Below are 24,060 nucleotides of genomic sequence, written 5' to 3' on the forward strand. Positions count from 1 at the left end.
GAGTCACTTGGGGTTTAATGACTTTTTTTCTATAGGAAGTTTTTGCTGAAACATTTTCTTTTTCCGTTCTAGTTTATGCGGCAATCTATTCTGGAGACCTGTGATTTCAGCAAGAGTTTCCTTTCATTTTTTATTCTATTCCAATTGTACTTGGGTTGTGGAAAGTAGATATCTCTATACACAGGTATCTCAGAGATACTCAGTGAAAATTTTGTGGATTCAGCCAATAAAGCTTGAGAATGTAATGATAATCTGAGGGAAATTAACACATTTTTCAATTAATTCAGTAAATGACCTACTTCAGTGAAGGTCTCCTATGAATGACAGATCTTCAACTTCATTGAAAATCTAAATAGCAACAACCAACGGATTTTCACTGGTGAAAAGAAGCAGCATCTCACACACACAAAAAAGGGAACTTTGTGAATATCTATATGTAGCAGTCATTTCCCCTGTTTTGGGCAATATGCTTACTCTTGGGAAGTATTGATTCAAACTCACACACACTCCCCACCACAACATTGCTACACCATGTGGAAAAGGTATTCTTCAAGTGACTTTTCTAACAAATGTTGATTGGGAAATGTGGGGAAATTTCCCTTGCGTTTTCTCTGGGGTATTTAAGATCATCTACTCTTCTCTTGTAGTTATCTGGATATTTCTAAGGCCAGACAATGAAGAGCTACAGGTAAGAGAAAATGGGCTTGTTGTGTTTTAAAGTTGAGGTGGAAGAGAAATCAGTTGATTGCATCATTAGATAGCCAGAGTAATAGAAAGACAGGGAATTTGACTATTAAGTGGAAGGCAGCTTGATTATTCTTAAATGTTGTAATAAATCATATGTGGAGAACCTTCTGGAAACATTTATGAGAATACACATTTTCAAAAATTAAAAATACCCCTGCCTATATAATTGGATGTAATTCAAGAAGCAAGAGACTCTGGTCACTGTGATGCTGTGCAGATTTTCAGTAGTGGCAGCTCATGTAGTTTGTTCAGGGTGGGATCATTGTCACCAATTAATGGTCTAATATCAGTCCTGATCTGCAGGCCAATCTGGGATGGAATTCAGCTTGAGGCAAAAAAGCAAAATAGTCTTGCCTCATACTACTCTATATGGGGGTGGTGGGGGTGGGGAGGGGGTGGACAATTAATTTCCCCAGGGGTCACATGAGAAACTCAAGGACAGTTGTGGAGGGCTAAACCAATAGGGCTGTGAAGTTCTGTAGGCATATGCAAATTGAAATAAAAATAGTTGCTTTCAAAATAAAAACAATGCAGTTGTATTGCATACATAGCATATATTTACATTTTATTTCTAATTTCTGATTGATCTCACATGGGGCAGACAGGGACAGCCAAAGAGCCAGATGCTAAGGTCTGCTCTATAAAAGATTTCACCAGTCCAGCTGGGCTGGTGCTCATGTCTGATTCTTAGCCTAGGGAGCTTCCGTCATCATACAAAAATCAGATCAATTAGAGGTGAATCTTATTCAACAAAGGCAAGAGGAGGCAGGATATCAAGTATGTTATATTAATATTAACTTATTAAGTATGTTATGAGCAGCAAGAGTTTTTAAACCCATAGTATGAACAATTGCTACTTGTTTCCTGTTGATTCTGTGCCAAAACATTCCCCACTTTTCCTCTCATTTATACATCAGTATCACTAGGAAAAAAAATTTTCTGGCCAATAATATGCTTCCCAATTTCACTAGGGATTAGTTCATCTGGACTGTTTTATCTGAAATTATACATGCCAAAAGAATATCTTCTCTTGCAGAAATCAAAGCTGTTCAAATCATAATTTTATTCCTGCCCCATGATTTGCTTAACTGTTGGTTGAATAAGTAGCAGGGCACCAGGTCTACTTATCACACTAAGGCAGAAAACATAATTTATAAATTGCAGTACTGTCAGGCAATTTAAGGCATTGCCAAAGCCAAACAATTCACATTAAGGGATTAGCACTCTGTATGAAACAAAAAACAGTACAATTCTTCATAGCATGACTTTGTGGGGCTTCAAATAGCCATATAAGTAAAACCTGTCAATTTTATTCAGAGACTTGCACTGCAGAGGGGGACCACATATACATTTTCATGTTTTTCCCCAGTTCTGATTTATATCCAGCAGTAACATGTACGAGGCAAGATTCAAGTTTCACATCACAATTGCAAATTTGAACAGGCAGGAAACAAATTATTGAGTAATGAGTAAAGTACACTGTATTCAGTTGCCTCAAGGTTAAGACACCCTGACTATAGTTCAAGCACTTTTAACTGGCTTTTTCCTGTGTCATTCATAAACAATAGCCTTGTAGCAATAAGAAGCATATTCTTGAGCAAGAGACCTAAATTGTTCTGTTCGGGGGAAATAAACTAGTTCCACTAGACCTTTGCTGTCAAAAGTTTGGAGTCCTTCTAAACATCCTAGGTCATTTTAGTATTCACTACCCAACCTCCCATATAATCAAAAGAAAGTAGTGGAGGATGTAAGACCTCCAACCTGTTTAAGATGGTCAAGATCCATGCAACACTATGACTTTTTTCCCATCAAAAAAGGTAAAAATGGTAGGAATTGGGGAGAAGAGGGGAGGTCAGCAGCTTCTTAGCCTTCTTTGCTATGCTAGGAAGACTAACAAAATAGCTGCTATGTGAGAGCCCCAGCTATCCTGCTCCAGAAAGATAGCTGGACTCTTTGTGTTAGATGTAAACAGAAGCAACATCAGGTACAAACTCAAAGCTCTGGAGTTTTCTTGTTTTAGTTAGATATATTTCTGGTTTAGTCAAAACTCAAACAGAGGTATAGATATAGATATAGTTCTTTGGGTTTGAAGAAGACACACTGTTTTGCACTTCAACATGGAAGTAGGTCTGCAATCCCTGGATAGAAGCACAGAGTGTACTACTGGAAATCCATTGTTGTAATAACTGTGAATGTTATTTTGTGATGCTGTTCATGTTGTTGTTTTTTAAATCAGTTTTTGGTGGCACTTGTTTTCAAAGCCATTGGAGGCTTCATAGCACAGGACTTGCCAGTGGCTTCCCTCAGCAACTGCAGCTTTAGTTCCCTTAACTGGATGTCAAAGTGGCATAGGATCTCCTTCACATCAACCTAGTAGTTCTTGGGTGGATGAGCTTGAGGTCTCTTCTCAGTTTCCAGTACACGGTAGAACAATTGGCAAGGCATATGTTGGTATTCCATTCTGATGATGTGTCCCACCCACCGCATCTGACTTCTGGTAATCAAGGATTTAATGCTGGTGGACTTTGCATGATCCAAAATCTCAAAGTTAGAGACATAGTGTTTCTAATGAACACCAAGGAGGCAACTGAGGGCATGCATGTGAAATTTCTCCAGTTAGTTGATGTACCACCAGTACAAAGAGTTCAGGACTCACATCCATATTAGGAGAGAAGGGATAACCACAGCCCTGTAGACTTTCAGCTATGATTGTTGCATTGAGCATTCTTGTATGCAGCAACCACAGAGCCTGGCAGCTGGTATCCCTTAGGAGTTTTGGACTTCAGCTTGCATTAGAATCATCTAGTATATTCATAAGAAGAGACTGTGGGAGTTGTTTAAAACATCAGGAAGGCACCATCTTGCTTAGCTACCTTAGAACAGAAATGAGATTCCTTTCATGGCAAAGTATTAGAAATGACATGCATGTTTAGCATTCCTTTTCTATATGAGTATGCACTTCAAGTCAGTGTTGACCCCTGGTGACTATCTGGACTAGATTCTACAGTTTTCTTGGGAAGATTTCAGAAGTGTTTTGCCCTTACCTCTTTCCAAGCCTGAGAAAGAGTGACTGGCCCAAGATCACTTGACTGGCTTTGTCCCTGAAGCAGAGCTAGAATTCACAGTGTCCCATTTTCTAGTTTGATGCCTTTAACCATTACACCAGAATGGCTTTCTATGGCATTTCTTAGCAGAATCTAAGAGCTTCCTGAGCCTAGCATTCACATGCTACCTGCTACCTGTGTCTTTCTAAAGCACAGAGTAAGTTGTCCATCTCACCCATAAGGCAATTTGCACTACTACATGTTGCTCAAGTGTTTCCAAGTTCATAATTTGGACCTGACTTGGACATATTTGTCAAGAAAGTCTGTTGCTGGTAATATGGAGGGCTTACTGGCATTTTGTTTTCATTTGCAGGTCTCCATATGTCATCCACGATTTTTCTCTTTTCTGTTTCATATGGAAAGTGGTGCCCAGACTCCTGTGCATTTTCAGTGCTAATATGCTCAACATTTCTGCCTTCCGAATCCATCGTGTGGAAAGTGCAGGTGAAAGTTCTCATCATGATAGACAATTCATGGAAAGAAGAGACTCCTATTGTTGGTTCTTCTGGTTCTTCTTTCTCTTTTTTAATAAAAAGTAATTCTGTGTTTACGCAGATGACTGCCAAGATCACACCACATACTCCTGGCCTACTTTTGTCCTGGAAGGAGAACCCACGGTCCTAAAATGTCTACAATACAAAAATACAAAGCCTTTTGATCTGCCCCTTAACCTGACTTGGAAGAAAAAAGGTTCATCAACTATTATCCCTGCAGGATTCAAGAGTCCAAGAATAATGTCACAAGAAGATGCTGTCTGGCTTTTACCAACCATTCTTCAAGACAGTGGGGAATACATCTGCACTCGAAGGTAAGCATACAACTCATGAGGTCATTTTTACTTAGCTTATCTTTGGAAAGAGAGTGCATTTAGCCAGGAATAGGTAAGAGGTTAGTGGAAAAGACACTAGAGTACTAACACAGCACTCACGGTATATTCTTTGGAAGAAAGTTGTTTCTTATACAATATATCTTATGTACCATATGTTGAATACACTGTTGGAAAATATATTAGTCCACTTTTACTAACACAAAGCTTAACTTGATTTAGGATCAAGGAATAGGACAAATACATTTAATTTGCATATTTAAGTGAACTGATTTTTTTTTTATTCCTGGACTAATGTGAACATAGTTTACCTCAGACTGTGCAGCTTCCCTGAATTTTGTAATATATTTGGTGGTTGGCAATTTAGGGATTAATGGTGTCCACCTTAAAATTTATCCATGATAACAAAATGATGTCTGAGTTACGAAACTACTGTATACTGACAAAAAAACAAATTAGATATAATTTTTACCATGTGAAGAGTTTGAGAATTTAGAATTTCCAAAACATGATTCAGTGCTAAATAAAGCATTATTTCAGTAATTTAGTCAATACTGACTACTATTTTAATATAATTCTTAATTAATGTATGGACCACATTGAAGAGTGATAAATTACACACACACACACACACACACACACACACACATTTAGTACTTTTATATTTTCCAGTCAGTTTCCTCCAGTGGTGAAATTCAATTTTTTTTTTGCTATCAGTTCTGTGGACGTGGCTTGCTGGGCGTGGTGTGGCTTGCTGGGCATGGTTTGGTGGGCATGGCAGGGGAAGGATACTGCAAAATCTCCATTCCCACCCCACTCCAGGTGAAGAATATTGCAAAGTCCCCATTCCCTCCCCACTCCTGAGGGAAGGATATTGCAAAATCTCCATTTCCACCCCATTCTGGGGCCAGCCAGAGGTGGTATTTGCCAGTTCTCTGAACTACTCAAAATTTCCGCTACTGGTTCTCCAGAACCTGTCAGAACCTGCTGGATTTCACCTCTGGTTTCTTCCCATTACAACTAGAAAAGCAAAAACTTTTCACTGGCCATGGATTTACTCTAAGAGTGCAAAAATATGATTCATGGGTAACTAGGTGACTTTCAGCCAGTCACTGTCTCTCAGCCCAATTCACTTCCCAGGGTTGTTGTGGAAAAATAGGATATGTTCACTGCCTTGAGTAAAAATAATAGAGGTGGAATATAAATAAACAAAAATAAATAATTGTGGCCCATCACTACACATAGAATGGAGGATTTGAGAAGGTTTCTTTTTACATTGGAGAGATTTTGGAAGTTACTTTTTGCATTTTTATGAGCACTAAAAATCCTTTTAAAAAGCAAGCACCCTGAAAGACCTACTTGAGATCTGTCATGCTCCTCAACATGGATACAAATGCAGGTACAGCTCTTGATTCTATGAAGTTGCACTTGGGCATATTTATGTGACCATTAAGATGAGTGCTGTACTATAGCTATACTTAGCTTTATTAAGATTAGGACTTTGCTATTGTTTTCTTTTGGAGAAAATGGTAAGGAGAAGGCTTATTTAAGAGATAGGCAATAAGTCGTAAAAAAAATTAGTCTGGGGTTTCGTCGACCTCTCATTCTGTTCCAGAAAATCCCCCAACTCTGAGGAGTGGGGGGTAAAAGAAGAACACCAGGATTTGTCTGGCAAAAGTGTTTTCAACAAAGTCAGTGGACACAATTCAGTATGTCAGTACTGTCCAGTTTCTGGAATTCCTATTACATGTTGTCTAAAACAATTAAATATGAGTAATAAAGAATGAAAAGTTTCATCTTTGTATTGTAATGCTGCAATTCCTCATTATGAATTTATCTTTTCCCTGCAGGAATTCCTCTTACTGTGCTAAAGTGTCAATGCATTTAAAAGTTGTCAAGAGAAATGAAACCAATAATATTTCCTATCCTCAGAAGGCATTCCTGCTTAGTTCCGGAAAGATAGTTTGTCCTAATCTAGAAAATTTTATACAAAACAATACTAATTATGAACTCAAGTGGTACAAGGTATTATTTTCAAATCATTTCTAAATTTTTATATGGGGATTTGAACTTGAATTTCCAATATTCAAAATTCATTAAATAAGGTACAGAATCTATGATCCTTCAGAGCTTAATGGATTGCTGGTTCCATTACCTCTGATCTGTTCTGTCTTAAACTCAGGGAACTATACAACTATCATCAGCTCTATGTTATACATTACAAACTAAATAGGATGAAACATTCAGTAGTCATCAACTTGTGATCAACTCACAAGTTATAACATAAGTGAGGCCTGTGTTATAGCTAAGTTTGAGTTCTGGAACACTCACATCACCGTATCATTGTAATTCAGCAATATTGTTCTCGAAACCTGCAATGATCTTACTACATTGTAGACTTTTTTCCTCTTGCATTTTAAGATGTTATTGTCATCCCCTTCCCCAAAATGCTGACTGTTAAACAATAGCCTATTCTCCACTAGAGTCTTTGAGCATTTTCATAGTATTATCCAGCCATTGTGGCAGTGATATCAAACCTGTTCTCATTATTGTTACTTTAAATCAATGATATTTGGGTGATTGTAGAAGATGCTATAAATCACTGTTTGAGAAATGACACACACACCCTTCTTTGAACCTGTAATAGATAAATAGAGGTGCTAACTCAGGTGAGTTGGATATGCTAAAACCTATTTATTAAATATATCTGAAGAAAATATATCTCTGCATCAGGTGGCCTATACTTCATAACATTTTCTTCTAGGCTTCCAACCCCAATTTGATCTTTTAAAAAGTTATTGGCATGCTACAAAGCAAAGAACCAGCCATGTGAGAGAAAGTATTTCCTGACATCCATCACATGCTCTCAAAATCCCAAAAGTTCCCACTATTGGTAGAAAAAAAATATGCAAGAAGAAAATTGGCATTACTTAGCACTGAAGCAAATCTGATACTACAATTAACCGTTAAATAGCTCCTTTCTTTTCTTTTCATCTCTAGGACTCTATACGTCTGAACATGGATAATAAGAAGTTTGTAGCTGTGAATGGCACTAATTATCTCTTGATCAATCCTATTTTGATGAATGATTCAGGCTATTATACTTGTGAAATGACCTTTGAGTTTGAAAAGGAACAATATAATATTACCAGAACTATTCAGCTACAGATACTTGGTAAAAGAAACACAAACACAACAAAATGTTTTGAGCAAATGGAGTAGTTATAACTATTAAATATGATACTAACAGTTGTATTTTAATTTGATTTTTATATAATGAGTTTCCATCAGGATAAATTTTATAACTCGGGGTAGGGTTTCAAAGTATAGAATACAGTGCTGTAGCTCATTATGAGGACCAATTTTGCAAGAAAAAGGTTATAGAATTAGTTGTTAGTTCCAAGTAAGATGGTGAAAAATTCCTTTCTGTGACTCTTAAAAGCTGTGGCCAGGGTAGACAGCACTTATCTAGATGGCACAATGGTCAGTTTTCAAATAAGGCAATATTATGTTGGCTTTCATATACATGTGTTTTTTATTTCTGCTAATTCCATTGGATGGCCAGGTCATGATATGTAAAGTTTTGCAACCAGCCTTACCAATTACTCTCACTTTTTGGATTTGTTTCTTGATCTAAAACCAGAAGTATGATACAGTAAAAGAAATAGAGATATGTAGTATGTACTCTACTAGTATTACTACTACCGGTACTACTACAATTGTACACCAGTTGATTCATCCAACTTTTTTTCTTTGTAATTCAGATGCACAAAATCTGCTTATCTCTAAGTATAAATAGTTCATTCAAAAGTGATCTGGCAGAGAATTGTGAAAAAAAAGAAGATGTAAACAGAAACATCCTTAGCTTCAAGTTTTTCAGCATTAGAGCTGTCAAATGCCAAAATTGTGAGATTATCCAGTTCATCATTCCAGCTACTTGTTTCAGATAACTTTCTGAAATAACTTCATGGACTGACAACATAAATCCTTAACTGTCAATGGAAGCTAAAACTGGTATCTTAAACAAGGAAATGTAACAATTATATCCAAAGAGAGCTGTTTGAAATAATTTCAGGCAAATAGATGTACTTCATGAAGAAAAAAATAAACTAAGGCATGAGATTTTCTTCAGAAGAAAAAAGTTTTTAAACTAGCTTTCTTTTGATGGATTGAACCATAAACAATATGGGAATGTGTTGCCTATAAGTAGCCAAAAGATGGCAGTAATGTCTAAAAACAGTACATTACTCCTCTTTGCCAATGTTAAAATGTTTCCAACTAGCAGGGATCTTCTATAAAATTCAGAAAAACTAGCAGGGTTTTTACCTCTATGTTTTAGGTAGTGAAGACAACAAATCCACCATGCCACTTAAAAGGCCTAAGGTGAGGTAAAAATTAGCACTGGAAATGGAATTTAAAATATGTGCTACACCCCAGCATGCATCAGTGCTAATTCCTGTGCCAATTATTTCCTTTCAACTGCCCAGTCTGGTGCTGAAAACCATTCCATATTCAACCTTTGCTCTTTTTTTTTTTTTTTTATTTTGTAACTTGAACAGAACAAGAATTATTTTGGTGTTTTCTTTCAAACTATAAGATATGTCCTTTTCTGCTGCTACAGCTGAGACAAACTATGGGCCTACTGGAGTTACAGTCCCCATTTCTCCCACTCTCTAAAGGACCAGATTAGTTAATTCTGCTCTAGAGCTCACAAAGATTCAACTGTATTTAGTATTTTACTTCTTCGTCACACCACTTGCTGCTCTATGAATTTGTCTACATTCCCGATATGTTAAAAGAGCAAGCAAGCAACTTTACTTACTAACCATGGTTTTAAAAACAGATTGAGTTCATGCAGTTTCCTGTTTAAATGCCCTGAATTGTAGAACCATAATGATGATAGAAATAAAATGAACTGCTGTGGGTATTCTGTTGCTAACCCCATGTTCTTGGAAATGATCACCGTTTAATTGTAGAAAAGAGTGCATATTTTGGAAATATTAATAAGCATGTTCAGTTGGATAACCCCCAACTTTTAAACCACAGGGTATAATACGAAGATAGGCTCAAGCAATATCCACTTTTGTCAACTCTAGCGTGCCTATATGACACCCTGTTTTCCACAGATCCTATCACCTATTGATCTCTGGGTAGTCACTATGAAATGTCCAGATTTTTGGCCTTAAGTTTAGACCCAGCAAGTCTAAAAGACACAAAGAATCAGCTATTGTAGGAAGTAAGGTTCATATTTCTGGAGAACTCCTAGGCTGAGTAGGCTGTCTTTATCTTTTTTTTATTTTTTTTAAAGAAAGTTTTTTTCCCCCGCAATAAAACAACAACAACACATCCAATAGTTACAACGTGCTGAAGGGGTGTTGTGCAATCTCAAAATAAATATCTCTTTCATACATATATTTTATATTGTCTTTTCTAGCATAACTTTCCTTCTAGCCAATAATAAAATAAATCCCATATTTTATAATATTGCTTATCTTCTTGTTCTCTAAAGGCTGTTTTTATTATATTAATGAATCAAATTTATATAGTCGTCCATCTGATAGGAAGTGACTCTGGGTAGTATAAAATAATCCTTATCGCTTCAACTCTCTGCCAACAGAAAGCTGCTCCTGCAGATAGCATCACAATGGTTTACTCACAGCCTAGATTATAGGTCAACATGTGAACCATAACCTGGGCCAAATATTGATTTGAAATTTTTTATTGTTGATTTTCAGTTTTATCTAGTTCTTAAGAAAAGTTCACTGTGCTCTTATAGCAGTTATTCGAATGCATGCATGTTGTATGTATGCATGGTAATATATTACTTCAAACATCTAATGATTTCCCCTGATTTTTTTCACTAGAACAAAAGAAAAAAAATGTCCCCGTGATTGTCAATCCAGATGAAGGGATTACATCAGCAGTTCTCGGTAAGGCCAATAATTAATGGTTAACCTAATGTCAACTGCTTTTCTGATTCTGGCAGAACCAGATTAGAAGCTCAATAATGCTAGTCCATTCTTCATAAATGTCTTACAATAACTGTCAACTCTAGGATACATTCCAGCTGAAATTACAGCTAATGTTAATGTTAATGCTAAATGTCTCAACTAAGCCAACCTTGTCTGGGGTTGGATGTTAAACAGACTTAAGCTTTATTAGAAGTTGGATGGGACACTAACAGTGAATGGCTGAGTTGGGGGTTTGCTTGATTTGAAGAAGATTTTTCACTGGTTAGCATGGTATCAGGACCAAATTAAAAAAGAATCCAAAATGTTGAATGAATATATACCAGTACATTGCAGCCTTAAATCAATGTCTAAAATGTAAATGAATTACACTCTTGATGACTTCATGGACTCTTCCAGATATTTCTTAGAAACAATGAAGATATGATTTACCAATGAAAACTTTCTTGTGGGAAGGTTTTTTTTTTAACATCCTGGTCTTGAACATAGCCTGAGGATTTTGTATGGTCTTCTATTCTAATTACCAATGATAGCCTTGACCTTATAGAAATTTCCCCAAAATTTGGTGAGAAGTTGCTGTCTAGATGGTTACATTCCATGATGGAAGCCACAATTATTTGGAAGCATCCAAGTCAGGTGTTTGATGCCAATCTTCAGATATTCTTTCCTGGATTCTTTGCAGTAATGGCCCAAGGCTATAACCTTGGGCGAGTTGAAAGAAGAGTTTCCAGCACTTCTTTTTCCTTGTGCTGTTTACATAGCAAAGATATACAAACAGTAGTCAAAGGAGCAAACAGTGAAATTCTGCATGGTGCAATATTTTGTGCATAGTTCTGCCCGGAACCATGAATATGTGCAATGACCAGATAGGAAAGGGAGACCCCGATTCTGTGACCACAGCATTGGAAGGAAAGTAAAAATGGCACACGAATCTAGATGCATGTAACATGGTCGGGTTTCTTCTCCTCTTTCTCCAGTTGGCTAGCCCACTGGTTCTTTGTCCTGGAGTAGCCCTGATAGCAAATTGCAACACAGCCTAGCATAACAAGTGCCATGCTTGTACAGAAGGTGGCTAATGTGAGATTCAGCAACGAGTGCATGAAAGCAAAAATAGACTGGACTTCCTGCTGAAAACCATGAGATCTCTGCTCAATTTGGCCTACTGGATCTCTGCCTCTTCCTTGAAGGATGAGCAGAAGTTTAACAACTGGTTTTCAAGAATCAGACCAAGCTGGCTAGGTAATAACCCTAATAAAGAACTTCATTTGTGAATGAATTGAATGTATGTCCTAGCAGATTGCTCTGCAGGAATAAGACAAAGGCATAAAACAGCTGCATTGACTTACATGATTCTAGTCTCTTGAAATGGAAGCATGACTCAAGAGGGATGTGGTTGAAGGATGCAGTATTGCTAGTTCAAGGAGTGATTAGTTAAATAACATTGAAACTGGTTTTTTAAAAAATTCTGCATATACTGGGTAAGCACTGTAATGCTAAATAAAATGCTCAAATCTCAATGATATTACCAGCAAACTTTTATTTTCTTGACTTCAGTGTTGGTCTGAAGAACCTGTAGGGAGCTAATAAATTCTGTAAATATTTTACAAGCAGTAATGTGACAATAAAGTATTGTTTGTTTACATAAGCCAGTTGTAAAAACAAATTAAACTCTAAATTGTGCATAAAATGAGTTTGCGAAAAATGCTGATGCTCTATGGTGCATACAACACACATAATATGGAGTCATGAATAGACATAGATTACAGATGAACAAAAAGTTCAAGTGCTGTAAATTACTCTTCCTATAACTATTCATTATCAGGCATTATGGTGTGATGGTCAATATTAGTCACCTTTTATCAACAAGAATAAAATACAAAACAGAAAAACAGAAAAACAAATATCTTACACTAACAATAAGAAAAAAATGGTGTTCAAAAAGGGGTGTTGGAAGAAATGTCCATCCGGGTTCCGTTCCAAGTGGGGATAAAGACACTGGAAACATGGAGACTTCTTGGAAAGATGGTTTAATGGTGGTCAGGTTCACATGGCTTGAGTTCCTGAACAGAAAAGGGGTGAGATGCTGAGCGTGCCCTGGCTTTATGCTTTTCTCTGAGCTTTGAACTTCCTGGGGCACAGGAAGAGTATCCTGATTGGTTGTCAGACTCCCAGGGGATGGGGGTCTTAACTAGCCTTGCTGGCTGATGGACTCTTCCCAGGTGCCATGTGATGAGTTTCTGTTGCTAGATGGGTCCTATTGTGTTGCAGATGATGGTCCCATTGACAAAGGTGGGGAGAATGAGTTTCTGTCTCTGACCCATTGACAAAGGTAGTGGGAGGCAGGGAGCTGCAGGGAGCTGCTTTGTCTTTAAAACATGTTTCTCCATTTCTCATCCGGGGAAACATATTTTGCCTTTTTAATATTTTCTAAAATATTTCATTCTTCTAGGAGGGGGGTGAGTACTAACTTCCTACAGGGGAAAGAAAAAAAGGCCCAAATAGATAGATATTATTATATATTATTAGTCACCTTGATTAGAACTGCTAAAAAGGAAGCAGTTTTAAACTCAATTTCCCACACTCCAGAGGTGGGAGATTTTTATCTGCAGTATATTTATTGAAAAAAAGTAAAGATTTTAACTACCCTTTCTATTTTTTTTCATTACTGCATCTATGGAAGAGTTCTCTAGACACTAATGTGGCCAAATTATCCATCCCCAAATGCCAAATGGTCAACAGGATTTTTTTGGGGTGGGGTGGGGTTGGGGAATGTACTTATATCAGATGGTCATGAACACAGTCTGCACTATTATCCCTATTCCCACTGAAGGCTTCAGGCTGGGTCTTTGATCATGCCTGTTACATTGGTGAAATGAAAACGTCTTACGTTGGCCTCCTGATTAGATAAAACTGTTTTTTGGAGTACTTGTCCAATTCAATACTTGCAGTTACTAAAGTGGATTCCTACCTGCATTTCATAACTATTTGAAATACAACAGGATTACAGTATTTCAGAGTAACTGCATGAGAATTGCAAACTGGTATATTCTTGAACTAATACCAGGACTAATAAAAATTAAACAAAAACTAGTGAATATGCTGACATTAAACCTCCCCATTAAAGTTGAGTTACCTCATAGCTACTTAATCCTGGTTGCTAAAAGAAGAATTTCCTTATGAAAATACCTTAAAAATTCAAGGTTGGGGTGATTTGTTTCCGTGGACATATATTATCTGGGGTATATATATCTATTTTCCTTAACTCTGTATTTCATTTCAAAACAGGTTCTCAACTCACCATCCCCTGTAGAGTTTTTATTGGAGCAAATAATCATTCTGATGTTGATGTCTGGTGGCTGGCTAACAACAGTTATATACAAAACATTTATCCAGACAGAAGGGTTAAGGAAGGAGAAACTGGGTAAATGTTGTTTTTTATTTTTATTGCTTTTAAAATAATAACAGGAAAAAACAACATCTATATATACATTGTCAAAAAGAAAAGAAAAATACAGGTACTTAAAAAAACAAGTGAGAAAATTACAACAGAAAAAATTATTGATATATATCCATTCATATGTGGCAAGTTTAATCAGGTCTTCAATCCACTAAGTAAATGTAGCCATACATTTTATCTTTCCAGTGTTGCAAAACCAATATTTAGCCATAGTGAGAACATGGAGAATCAAATGTTGTTTAGTTCAAATTCCAAATATGAGTTGGAATGATTCTCAATCATCCAGGTCACAGTTGCCCCAAAGGTGATTTTTCCAAGAGGCAACTGGACTTTCTTGTTTTTCTTTGAAGACATTTTGCTTCTCATCCAAGAAGCTTCTTCAACTCTGAGCTTCCAAGTATGAGACATATAATGCACAAGAATAATATCATCTGAAAATGTTAGTTTTTCTTACACAATTATATTTCTTTCTTTCTTCAGAAGTTAGTAAGTATAGGATATTGCAAAAACACATCTTTTTAAGAAGCATTGTCCTCATTAAATCTTCCAAAAATGCTGTCTTAGACAATCCTTTTCTGTTCAAAAGTAATGAAATCCAATAAATTATAAATATTATTTTTAGTTGTATGAATCGTAGTTTAAGGTCCATTGATACCCTTGATATAAAGGTTAAAACACTATCCAATTGTCTAGATGATATATACATATATATATATATATATATATATATATATATATATATATATATGTATGTATGTATGTATGTATGTATGTATGTATGTATGTATGTAAGTATGTATGTATGTATGTATATGTGATTCAATGTTGTTGAAATGTTATGCTAGGTTATACCAGGTAATATCTTTATAGGACATCTACAAGTCAACAACTAGCTTATGTTTCTGTGATTTGTAATCTATAAGCCTCGCACAATCTTCCCTTCAAATGCAACTTTTGGATATATTGCACTTTAATTTTCACTGTTCTATCAGACATTAGCCATTATGGCTATAGATTTTGAGGATAGGCATTTGGGCAAGCTACAATTATATCATGTGTGCCATGATATAATAGCAAACAATGCAAATTATTTAATTCTTGTCTCTTGCACGATGCCACACATGATGTCTTTTGTTGTCTGTGTTACCCACCCTCCTGAAAACACAGTTAATTAAAAATTTATTTGAACGCTAATTGAATTTCAAACAGAACCATATTCATGGCCAGAAAAAGTAATTGCTAAATTAATTTGTTACCTGGTAGAATTGAATTCAATGGAATTTAGTTTTAATTATATAATTGCTTATTTTAGTGAAATCACTATTGAGTTACCATAGAAACTGAATTTTCATTAATTTTGAATGAGATTTATAATGGCCAAGGCAGATATGCTTTGTTTACATTTAACCATTTTAAGAAATTGTTTCAATTAACATCCTTGTTCACGAACTTTAAAATAAATAAAATATTGTTAATTCACATAAATAAATAAATAAATACAAATGTATTTGAACACCTAAAGTTGGCAGGTTGTGGACTTGCTTAACCTCAAATATCATTTGTTCCAAGTTCACTTGGAATAATGGTTTGACATCTAAATGGTGATAACTTGAGATCTTTTCAAAGATACATTGCAAATGTGAATACATTAAAGGTAAAGGTAAAGGTTCCCCTCACACATACATGCTAGTCGTTGCCGACTCTAGGGGACGGTGCTCATCTCCATTTCAAAGCCGAAGAGCCAACGCTGTCCGAAGACGTCTCCGTGGTCATGTGGCCGGCATGACTCTACGCCAAAGGCGCACGGAACGCTGTTACCTTCCCACCAAAGGTCCCTATTTTTTCTACTTGCATTTTTACGTGCTTTGGTGAATACATTAGTGCCAATTAAATCAAAGTAGACTGGTAGGTGCAATAAAATCATTTTTCCACATCTGTGTCTTCCTTTTAATCTAGTTTAATGTGATAGATGAGCTCTGTAATTTTTAGAGCAAAGAGATATGTAATTTTTAGAGCAAAGAGGATGTGTGATGAGGTGGTTACATCAATTCTTTTTCAGTTTAAGTTTACTTATATTAACAGCAGAGGTGCGGTAAGAGGGAAATAACTCAAATAGCAGGATTTTTATTTTATTTTTTAGATTTATCTTTTTCCTAAATGAAAAAATCCAGGCTACATCATTCTTCAGTCAGTCAGTCAGTGCCTTCTTCCTTCTGAGCACTTCTACTTCTCTGCCTAACGATATAAATGATTATATTCCCTCTTAGGCAATTTGTAGAAAATAACAACAGATCTATTGAGGTGCAATTGATCTTTGACTCCATCACAGAAGCCGATTTTCATACTGATTTCAGATGTGTGGCACAAAACGGTGGTGGGAATCGTGTGCAAACAGTGACAGTCACGGAAAAAAAGAGAGGTCTGTATAACAACCTAATTATGCTTATTGCCATCTTTTCCTCATTATTATTTTTTTCGGGTGACTCTGATAATGGCCATTCATTTTCTCATTTTGTAAATACGGAAAAAAAATTAAGGGATAAAGTGGCCAAAGGTCTAGAATAACTTCTGGTCAGGTCATGTTTATATTACATGATTTCTAATAAGTTGTTTTACTTTCAAATGATTTCTCTTGGCATGTTTCCAAAGGAAGAGGATAGGAAATTATGTACATACAAAATTATCCAGTTTTGTCAAAGGTTATCCCACATTTTGCTTATTACTGCTATGTAATGGTTTTTTTTAATACTGTCTGGAATCCATAACATGTAGCTAATAAGCAAAACTTCTCAACTTATGCATCATACAGATCACATGAAAAGTTCCCCAGTAAATGCCACATCTCTACTAGGGCCATTGAATCTCATTTGGAGGGCTTCTTAGGTGAGCTTCTTCACACTAATCACATTGATCTTCATATGAAATCAGACATGGTTCCAGTTTCTGTTCTATCTCACCAAGTTTTTGGGGAGGCATTTTCCTTCACTAATGTGAAGAAGTAAGCTATATAAACAGCATCTACATTGACCGAAGTCAAGTATTTAGGACCAGTGCAAGATATAATATGCTATTTATGGGTTCTCTCATTTGCTATCTTCAAGCAAAGAATAACTATCATATCTCATGATTGAATATATTAGTTACAACTTGGAAAATGAAATATGCATATATACAGGGGTCACCAACCTTTCGGACCTCAGGGACCACTAAATTCATAATTTTAAATCCTGCGGACCACTAATATGATCTGCCTAATGACTGGCTGGGTGGGCATGGCTAGGTGGTCATGTGACTGGGTGGGCATGGCCAACTCGATGTCACTCACATGGAGGGTGCCTCACCAGCCTCTACTCGCCACTCCCAGCCACTCCTTGCCTCCCCAGGCTTCTTAGGGTCCCAATAGGAAGTAGTTGTTGGAGTGAAGCAGCCACCACGAGAAAGAGTTGGCAAAACAGCTGGCTCAGTTCAAATTGGATCTGGCCAAGAAGGAGGCTCAATAGAAGCACCTCACTGAGGACTAGGAGCATAGGCTTTCCAAGCAGAGCAAAGACCTCCGGGAGTGCAAGGCCAGGTACTGGCACCTGGAGGCTCAGCGGGCTCAGAGGGTCTGCCAGTTCCAGGCCATGAGGCAGTCCCACTGGAACAAGGCCCTTCGGCTCTTTGCCACCAGCAGCACTTCCCTCCAGCCTTCGCCCAAAGCCCCGTACCAGAAGGCTGAAGCAGACCCCAAGAATTTTTACCCCCCTTCGACCCAAAGAAAAAGACCCCAAAGGGGGAGACTCTCACACAACCATTCATTGCATGTATCCTGCCCAGGGACCATAGTTTGAGGACCTCTGATTTAGTGCAATATAAAACATGCAAATAATTTTTCTGAGGACCCCCAAAATTTTCTCATGGACCACCAGTGGTCTATGGACCACCAGTTGGTGACCGCTGCATATATATACATGCACACACACACACACATACACACACACACACACACAATTTTACAGAGAGAAAGAGAGGGAGAGGGAGAGAGGCTAACCTTTCCAAGAGTTGTGGATAGGAAACTGATGTAAGAGTCAGATTACTCTTAGTCAACAGTTCTATTGAATTGAAATAAACATCCCACCAATATTTTTCCCATCCTAGCCTGCTGAATTTTTTCTGAAATTATCTGTTCAATCCAATGTTTTGTGAGAACTTTAGTGTTCTGTTGGGCAATAGCTTGCTCAATCTGTACACTAAAACATTGAAGGAATTCTACTTCAGTGGAGAGTTTGTAGCAGCAAATGGAATTATCTCTTAATTCCAACTAAAATTGGCTTCGGAATTTCACAACTATATATGAGTTGGCAGAAGTGCAAGAATGGGAGACATATGTATCTTCAGGTGTTGTTGAACTGTAGCATAAGTGTATCCCAATGTCACCTGAAAAGTCATAGATTAGATGAATTACATTATATCAGTGCAACATGATACCTAAAAATATAACACACCTTCAGAGCAAAGGACAGCACTGAAGAAGTAAAAAGTTTGCCATTTGTACGCTGTTGTCCATTTACACACTTTTGGAAGCATCTGACTTGCCCTACTTTAAAGCTGTGCACTGATTGTATATTCTTACAAAATTTAACCAAATTTCTTTTTATTGCCATAAATATGGCACCATGTTGTTTTCGATTCCATCTGTTACTGATTAAACTTGTGTTTGTGAGAACCAGGGAGCTTAGAAAAACAATGATTTAACCAATGCATAGTATGTTGTCTAATGTTGGCTTTCTTTCTCTCTTTCTTTCTTTCTTTCTTTCTTTCTTTCTTTCTTTCTTTCTTTCTTTCTTTTTTTTTAAAGAACGCGAGTTGTCTTGGTACTTGGCAGTTACTCCTGTGGCTCTGGCTATTCTCATCATAGGAGGAGTGTATTTGAGTAAATGCTGGAAGCAAAGATCTAACAAGGGTTATGTTGTGGCCAACTCCTAATGAATATACTTTTATTTCTTATATATATTTTATTTTAACATCCTAAATGATTTTCTCATCTGTCCTAAGATATCTAGAATCCTTTCGGTTGTAAAGAGAAATGAAGTTGGTGTTCTGATGCTTGTTAAAGGAAATCTAATGCAAGTTCCTAAAATAGCAAAAATATAATAACTGTATTTTTTTAATGTTATTTCTAATTTTCTATTTTTTACTGAAATCTGATACAGAAAAGGAACTTTAATAGTAAACATGAATCAGCTACTATCTTATTTAGGTTTTATATTAATGGGGGTATGTGTGCATATTTTATAAATTGCATTGAATTTTTTTTAAAAAAATATGATTAAATTTAAAACAAAGAGAGATGGCAGAGAAAAGAGAGAGAGAGACTTTCAGTGACTATAAAAGCCATATTTCTTTTAAAAAACCTAACGAAATTAATCTTCCAAGGAAAAAAAATTACATTGTGAACCTACCATTGTTATAATTCCAATTTTTCACTTTAGTACCAAAACCTTATTTTATATTTGTTATTGCAAGTTATGCAAATTATATGTTAATTATAATGTCTGATTTTTTTGAATTTTGGAAGCCAGTAAGGTATTAAAGCTGAGCAGGGTATATAGCAAATGTTGTGAATTGTATTATAATTACAATTGTATACATTTGATGTCATATAATAAATTATATTCCTTCTCCAATGTTACTGTTTTTAGGGTTTACTATATTAACTGAATAAGATTAATTATGAAGAATAATTTATTGATTTATTTACACTATTACAAAACTTTTTGCTGCATCTAATGTTGCCAAACTGGCTGATCCATATTATATGCACAAAGAACTCACATGTCTGCTGAAAGAGTCATATAATCAAGCATCCTTTAATTAAACCAAATAATCATCCCTGCTGTAATCATATAAGCCTACACCATAGTAATATTAGCACCAATATTTTTGATTTACATCTGCAGAGTGCAAGTCATCAGACCACTGGTGGAATTCAATTTTTTTTACTACTGGTTCTGTGGGCATGGCTTGGTGGCAGTGGTGGGATTCAATTTTTTTAACAACCGTTTCTGTGGGCGTGGTTTATTTTAGGGTGTGGCTAGCTGGTCATGTGACCGGGTGGGCGTGGCTGGCTGGTCATGCGACCAGGTGGGCGTGGCTGGCTGGTCATATGACTGGTCATAAGTGTGAGGATTGGTCAAAAGTGCAAGAACCTGTCAGAAATCACTTTTTTCAGCCCTCTGGGTAGTCCCTATGTGCAAGGGACTACTCAGAGGGCTGAAAAAGTTATTTTTGACCGGTCCTCGCCCTTTTGACCAGTCCTCGTACTTACGACTGTCCTCACATTTTACGTTTTGCAACCTATCTTGTAACCGTAGTGAAGAGAAGCAGTTGTGAAATGAGTGACACGGTTAAGAATGCTGCAACAGGCATAAATGTGAAGATGGTCATAAATGCGAGGTCTGTTCAAAGGTGTCAGAACCTATCAGAAATCACTTTTTTCAGCCCTCTCGGTAGTCCCTATGCACATAGGGACTACCCAGAGGACTGAAAAAAGTGATTTCTGACAGGTTCTCACACTTTTAACCAGTCCTCACACTTATGACCGGTCATCATTTATGCCTGTTGCAGCATTTTTAATAGCCATGTCACTCATGTCACAACTGCGGTGCTTCATGTGACCGGGTGGACGTGGCCAGGTGGTCATGTAACGTAGCTTCTTTGCCCTAATGACAGTTTGCTGCAATGTTCATAAGTGTGAAAAACGGTCATAAGTCACTTTTTCAGTGCTATGCTTGTTAAACCAATTACCAGAACAAATCCATTCTCCCTCCCTCTTTCTCTCCATCTTTCTCCCCCCTCTTTCTCTCAATTTTTCTCTCCTTAATCTCTCCTTCTCCCTCCTTCTCTTTCTCTCCATCTTTCTCCCCCCCTTTCTCTCCTTCATCTTTCTACCCCTTCTATCCTTCATCTCTCTTTCTCTCCTTCATCATTTTCTGCCCCCCTCTTTCTCTCCATCACTCTTTCTCCAAATGGGGTAGGGTAGGCTGGCCCTGCCCTGGTATTCTAACATTTCTTGCCTGAGAATTTCCTGTCGTGTCCCACTCCTCCGCTGACGGCCGGGTCAGGGAAATCCGAATCAGGCTTGCCTCTGCAGCTCTGCCCAAAGTCCTAGCAAAGTCCTCAGAGCAGGCAGGAGACCAGAAAGTGACTTCAGCAAGATAAGTTCGACTTTGCCTGACTCAGAGACTGCCAGAAAGCAGATCCTTTATATAGGCCATGGGGTGTGGCTCCATGACTCAGCACTCATTAAGGCCTGCCCCTCCCTTCCTTCTGTTGCCTCCGCCTATCCAGTCTTCTGATGCGAGGGTCACTCCAATCAGCAGCTGTTGGAAATAAACTTTCCTCAGGCTCACATGCTGTGGAGGAGGGGGAGGGGTCTAGCTGCTCCGTTTGCCTGGGCATGGAGCCAGGGCTGGGGCCGGGGGGGGGTGCTCCCTCCTCTGCAGCCTGCTTGGGCATGGAGCCAGGGCTGGGGCTGGGAGATACCCCCTCCTCAGCCTGTCTGGGCATGGAGCCAGGGCTGGGGCCGGGAGGACATTCTTCAGCGTTCGGAAACAGATAAACAGACCCCGGCTGCGGTGAGAGCGGGCAAGACACAACATTTCCTGTATATGAATCCTGTTGTAGAGTCTCATAAAATGACACTGTTTTCCCAATCAAGCAGTTATGTACGATTTTTTATTTTAAATGCATCACAGTAATTGTCAATTACATCTGCCCAGAGAGTCATCTCAGTTCTTCCACAATTGTTGTGGCTGAATTTATAACCTGGCCTCTAAGTTAACTCAGTTTCTGAACAATAAATCAGCTGGGTTCACGCCACATTCTGAGCCCCCCAAAAACTACTTGCATCCAGTTACAACTCCAAGCTGGAGAAAGCTAAAGGGTGTGTGTGTTAGTGGGAGAGAAATATGAGCAAGGAATCAAATAGTTCGGGGTGTGGGGTTAAGAAGATAAGAAGGGAGAAGAAAGAAAACTCATGTTGCCGGAGGGAGCAGAAGCACCAGCTGTTTGGGAAGAACAGAAGGAAAGAAATGCAGGAGAAGAGATGGGGGGGCTACGATGGGGATCACCACCACTGGCCTTCCCTTCCCTTCCCTTCCCGAAGCCGGGGTCTCCCCGGGCTGGGCCATGACCGAGTCAGCTCATCCCCGTCACGCCGAGCCAGGTCCGCCACGTAAGGAGACGAAGCTGAACGCATCTTGACAGGCGAAGGGGGCGGGGAATCGGCGGCGGCGGGAAGGAGGGAGCGCGAGCGGCTGCTCATGCGCCTGGTGGCGTCGAAAGCTATGGGGAGAGAGGAGTTGGGGGGGTTTTACCGTGCTGAGGGCTCATAGCCTAGCGGAATGTAGAAGCTGCAGCAGCTCCCTGCTTGTCAGGGTGATGGAAGTGGCTGCTAAATTGTGGGGGGGAAATTGAATGGAAAAAGCTGGGATGAAGATGCCTCTCCCCACCATTACTTACCGGTGTCTGTCGGTGGCCGCGTGGTGCTTGGATCGGGTGTGCTATGAGGCCACCATACAAGCATCTCTCTAGCCAGCGATTAAAGTGCCTCGCTGGCCACGTGGCCAGCGAGGCGCTTTAATCGCTGGCTAGAGAGACGCCTGGATGGAGGCCTGCTTTGGTCGGCGGCCTCGCAGCCCACCCGATCCAAGCGCCACACGGCCGCCGACAGACACCGGTAAGTAATGGTGGGGAGGGGAGGGGCAAAAGGAGTGGTGTAAAAGGGAAGGCTTTGGTTTTATTAGTCATGATGTCTGCAACTGGTCCAATGAAAAATTGTACAAAAGAGATGGATTGCATCCATCAAAGAAAGGGACTGAGTTACTTAGCAATACATTAACAGATTTTCTGGATAAACATTTAAACCGAACAGTGGGGACAGAGAATTAACTGATATAGAAAATTTCTGTCCCCAGCAATCGAAAACTAAAAGGGTTATCAGTGCATGTAACATAGATGTCTGTATGGGTAAGACTATCAACCATGCTATCAAGCAAAACCAAGCATTTAACAGTGAGTGCCATACCATGTGCACTAAACCAACAGGTGGCATGAAAGTAGGGGCAGTCAACACAGGTTATGTAGACAGTAAACACAAGATCAATCCAAATGGACTCAAATGTCTATACACCAATGCACAGAGTATGAGGAATAAACAGGGTGAATTAGAAATCCAAGTAAATGAGGGTAGATATGATATTGTTGCCATTACGGAAACTTGGTGGGATGAAACTGACAAATGGAACATACAGCTAGAGGATATAAATTATTTAAAAGAAATAGACCAAATAAAAGAGGAGGTGGAGTTGCACTATATATAAGAAATAACTACATCTCTACAGAAATAGAGCACAACAATGATGAAAATCATCTTGAATGTATTTGGGTCAATATAAAAGGGTGAAAACGATATTGCCATAGGTCTATACTATAGGCCACCCAACCAAACAGAGGAAGTAGATGAACTTTTGCTAGTCAGCTAACTAAGGTATGTAGGAAGCACATCACAGTAGTAATGGGGATTTTAACTACCCTGACATCAACTGGGAAACAAACTCTGCACCAAGTGGAAGATCCAACAGGTTCCTAACAAACCTAGCAGACAACTTTGTTTCCCAAAAATAGAGAAGGCGACAAGGATCAGCCATATTGGACTTAATTCTCACTAACAGAGATGAAATGATAGAAGGTGTTGAAGCTACAGGAACCTTGGGGCAAGTGACCACGCAATATTGGAATTCAACATTAAGCAAATACAAGTAGTAGAACAAAGTCAAACTAGAGTCTTGGACTTTAAGAGCTAATTTCAATAAACTTAGAGAGATCTTGAGAAGGATTCAATGGATGAGAATCCTCAGGGGGAAAACAACTCAAGAAGCTTGGGAAATTTTGAAAAGTGAGATTATAAAAGCACAG

At 38.2% G+C, this 24,060-nt stretch overlaps 1 protein-coding gene across 2 annotated transcripts; it reads left to right on the plus strand.

The window, feature by feature from the left end:
• The first annotated feature begins 589 nt into the window (after positions 1–589).
• IL1R2 (interleukin 1 receptor type 2) lies at positions 590–19,681 on the plus strand. 2 transcript variants are annotated; one of them, XM_058185723.1, is made up of 9 exons: positions 590–688; positions 4,165–4,295; positions 4,407–4,659; positions 6,528–6,702; positions 7,678–7,852; positions 10,542–10,607; positions 13,932–14,067; positions 16,371–16,522; positions 18,941–19,681. In XM_058185723.1, the coding sequence occupies exons 1-9, from the start codon at positions 675–677 to the stop codon at positions 19,066–19,068; spliced, it is 1,230 nt and encodes a 409-aa protein (XP_058041706.1). In that variant the 5' UTR covers positions 590–674; the 3' UTR covers positions 19,069–19,681. The 2 variants fall into 2 exon arrangements, with proteins under 2 accessions (XP_058041706.1, XP_058041707.1); XM_058185724.1 differs by having other exon boundaries at positions 4,566–4,659.
• The last annotated feature ends 4,379 nt before the right edge of the window (positions 19,682–24,060 follow it).

Source organism: Ahaetulla prasina, chromosome 5, assembly GCF_028640845.1.
Source record: "Ahaetulla prasina isolate Xishuangbanna chromosome 5, ASM2864084v1, whole genome shotgun sequence".
Lineage (NCBI taxonomy): Eukaryota > Metazoa > Chordata > Lepidosauria > Squamata > Colubridae > Ahaetulla > Ahaetulla prasina.

Coding starts and splice junctions, on each gene's coding strand:
- IL1R2 (XM_058185723.1), top strand. Junction 4,660..6,527: donor GAATACATCTGCACTCGAAG/GTAAGCATACAA, acceptor TTTTCCCTGCAG/GAATTCCTCTTACTGTGCTA. Junction 14,068..16,370: donor GTTAAGGAAGGAGAAACTGG/GTAAATGTTGTT, acceptor ATTCCCTCTTAG/GCAATTTGTAGAAAATAACA.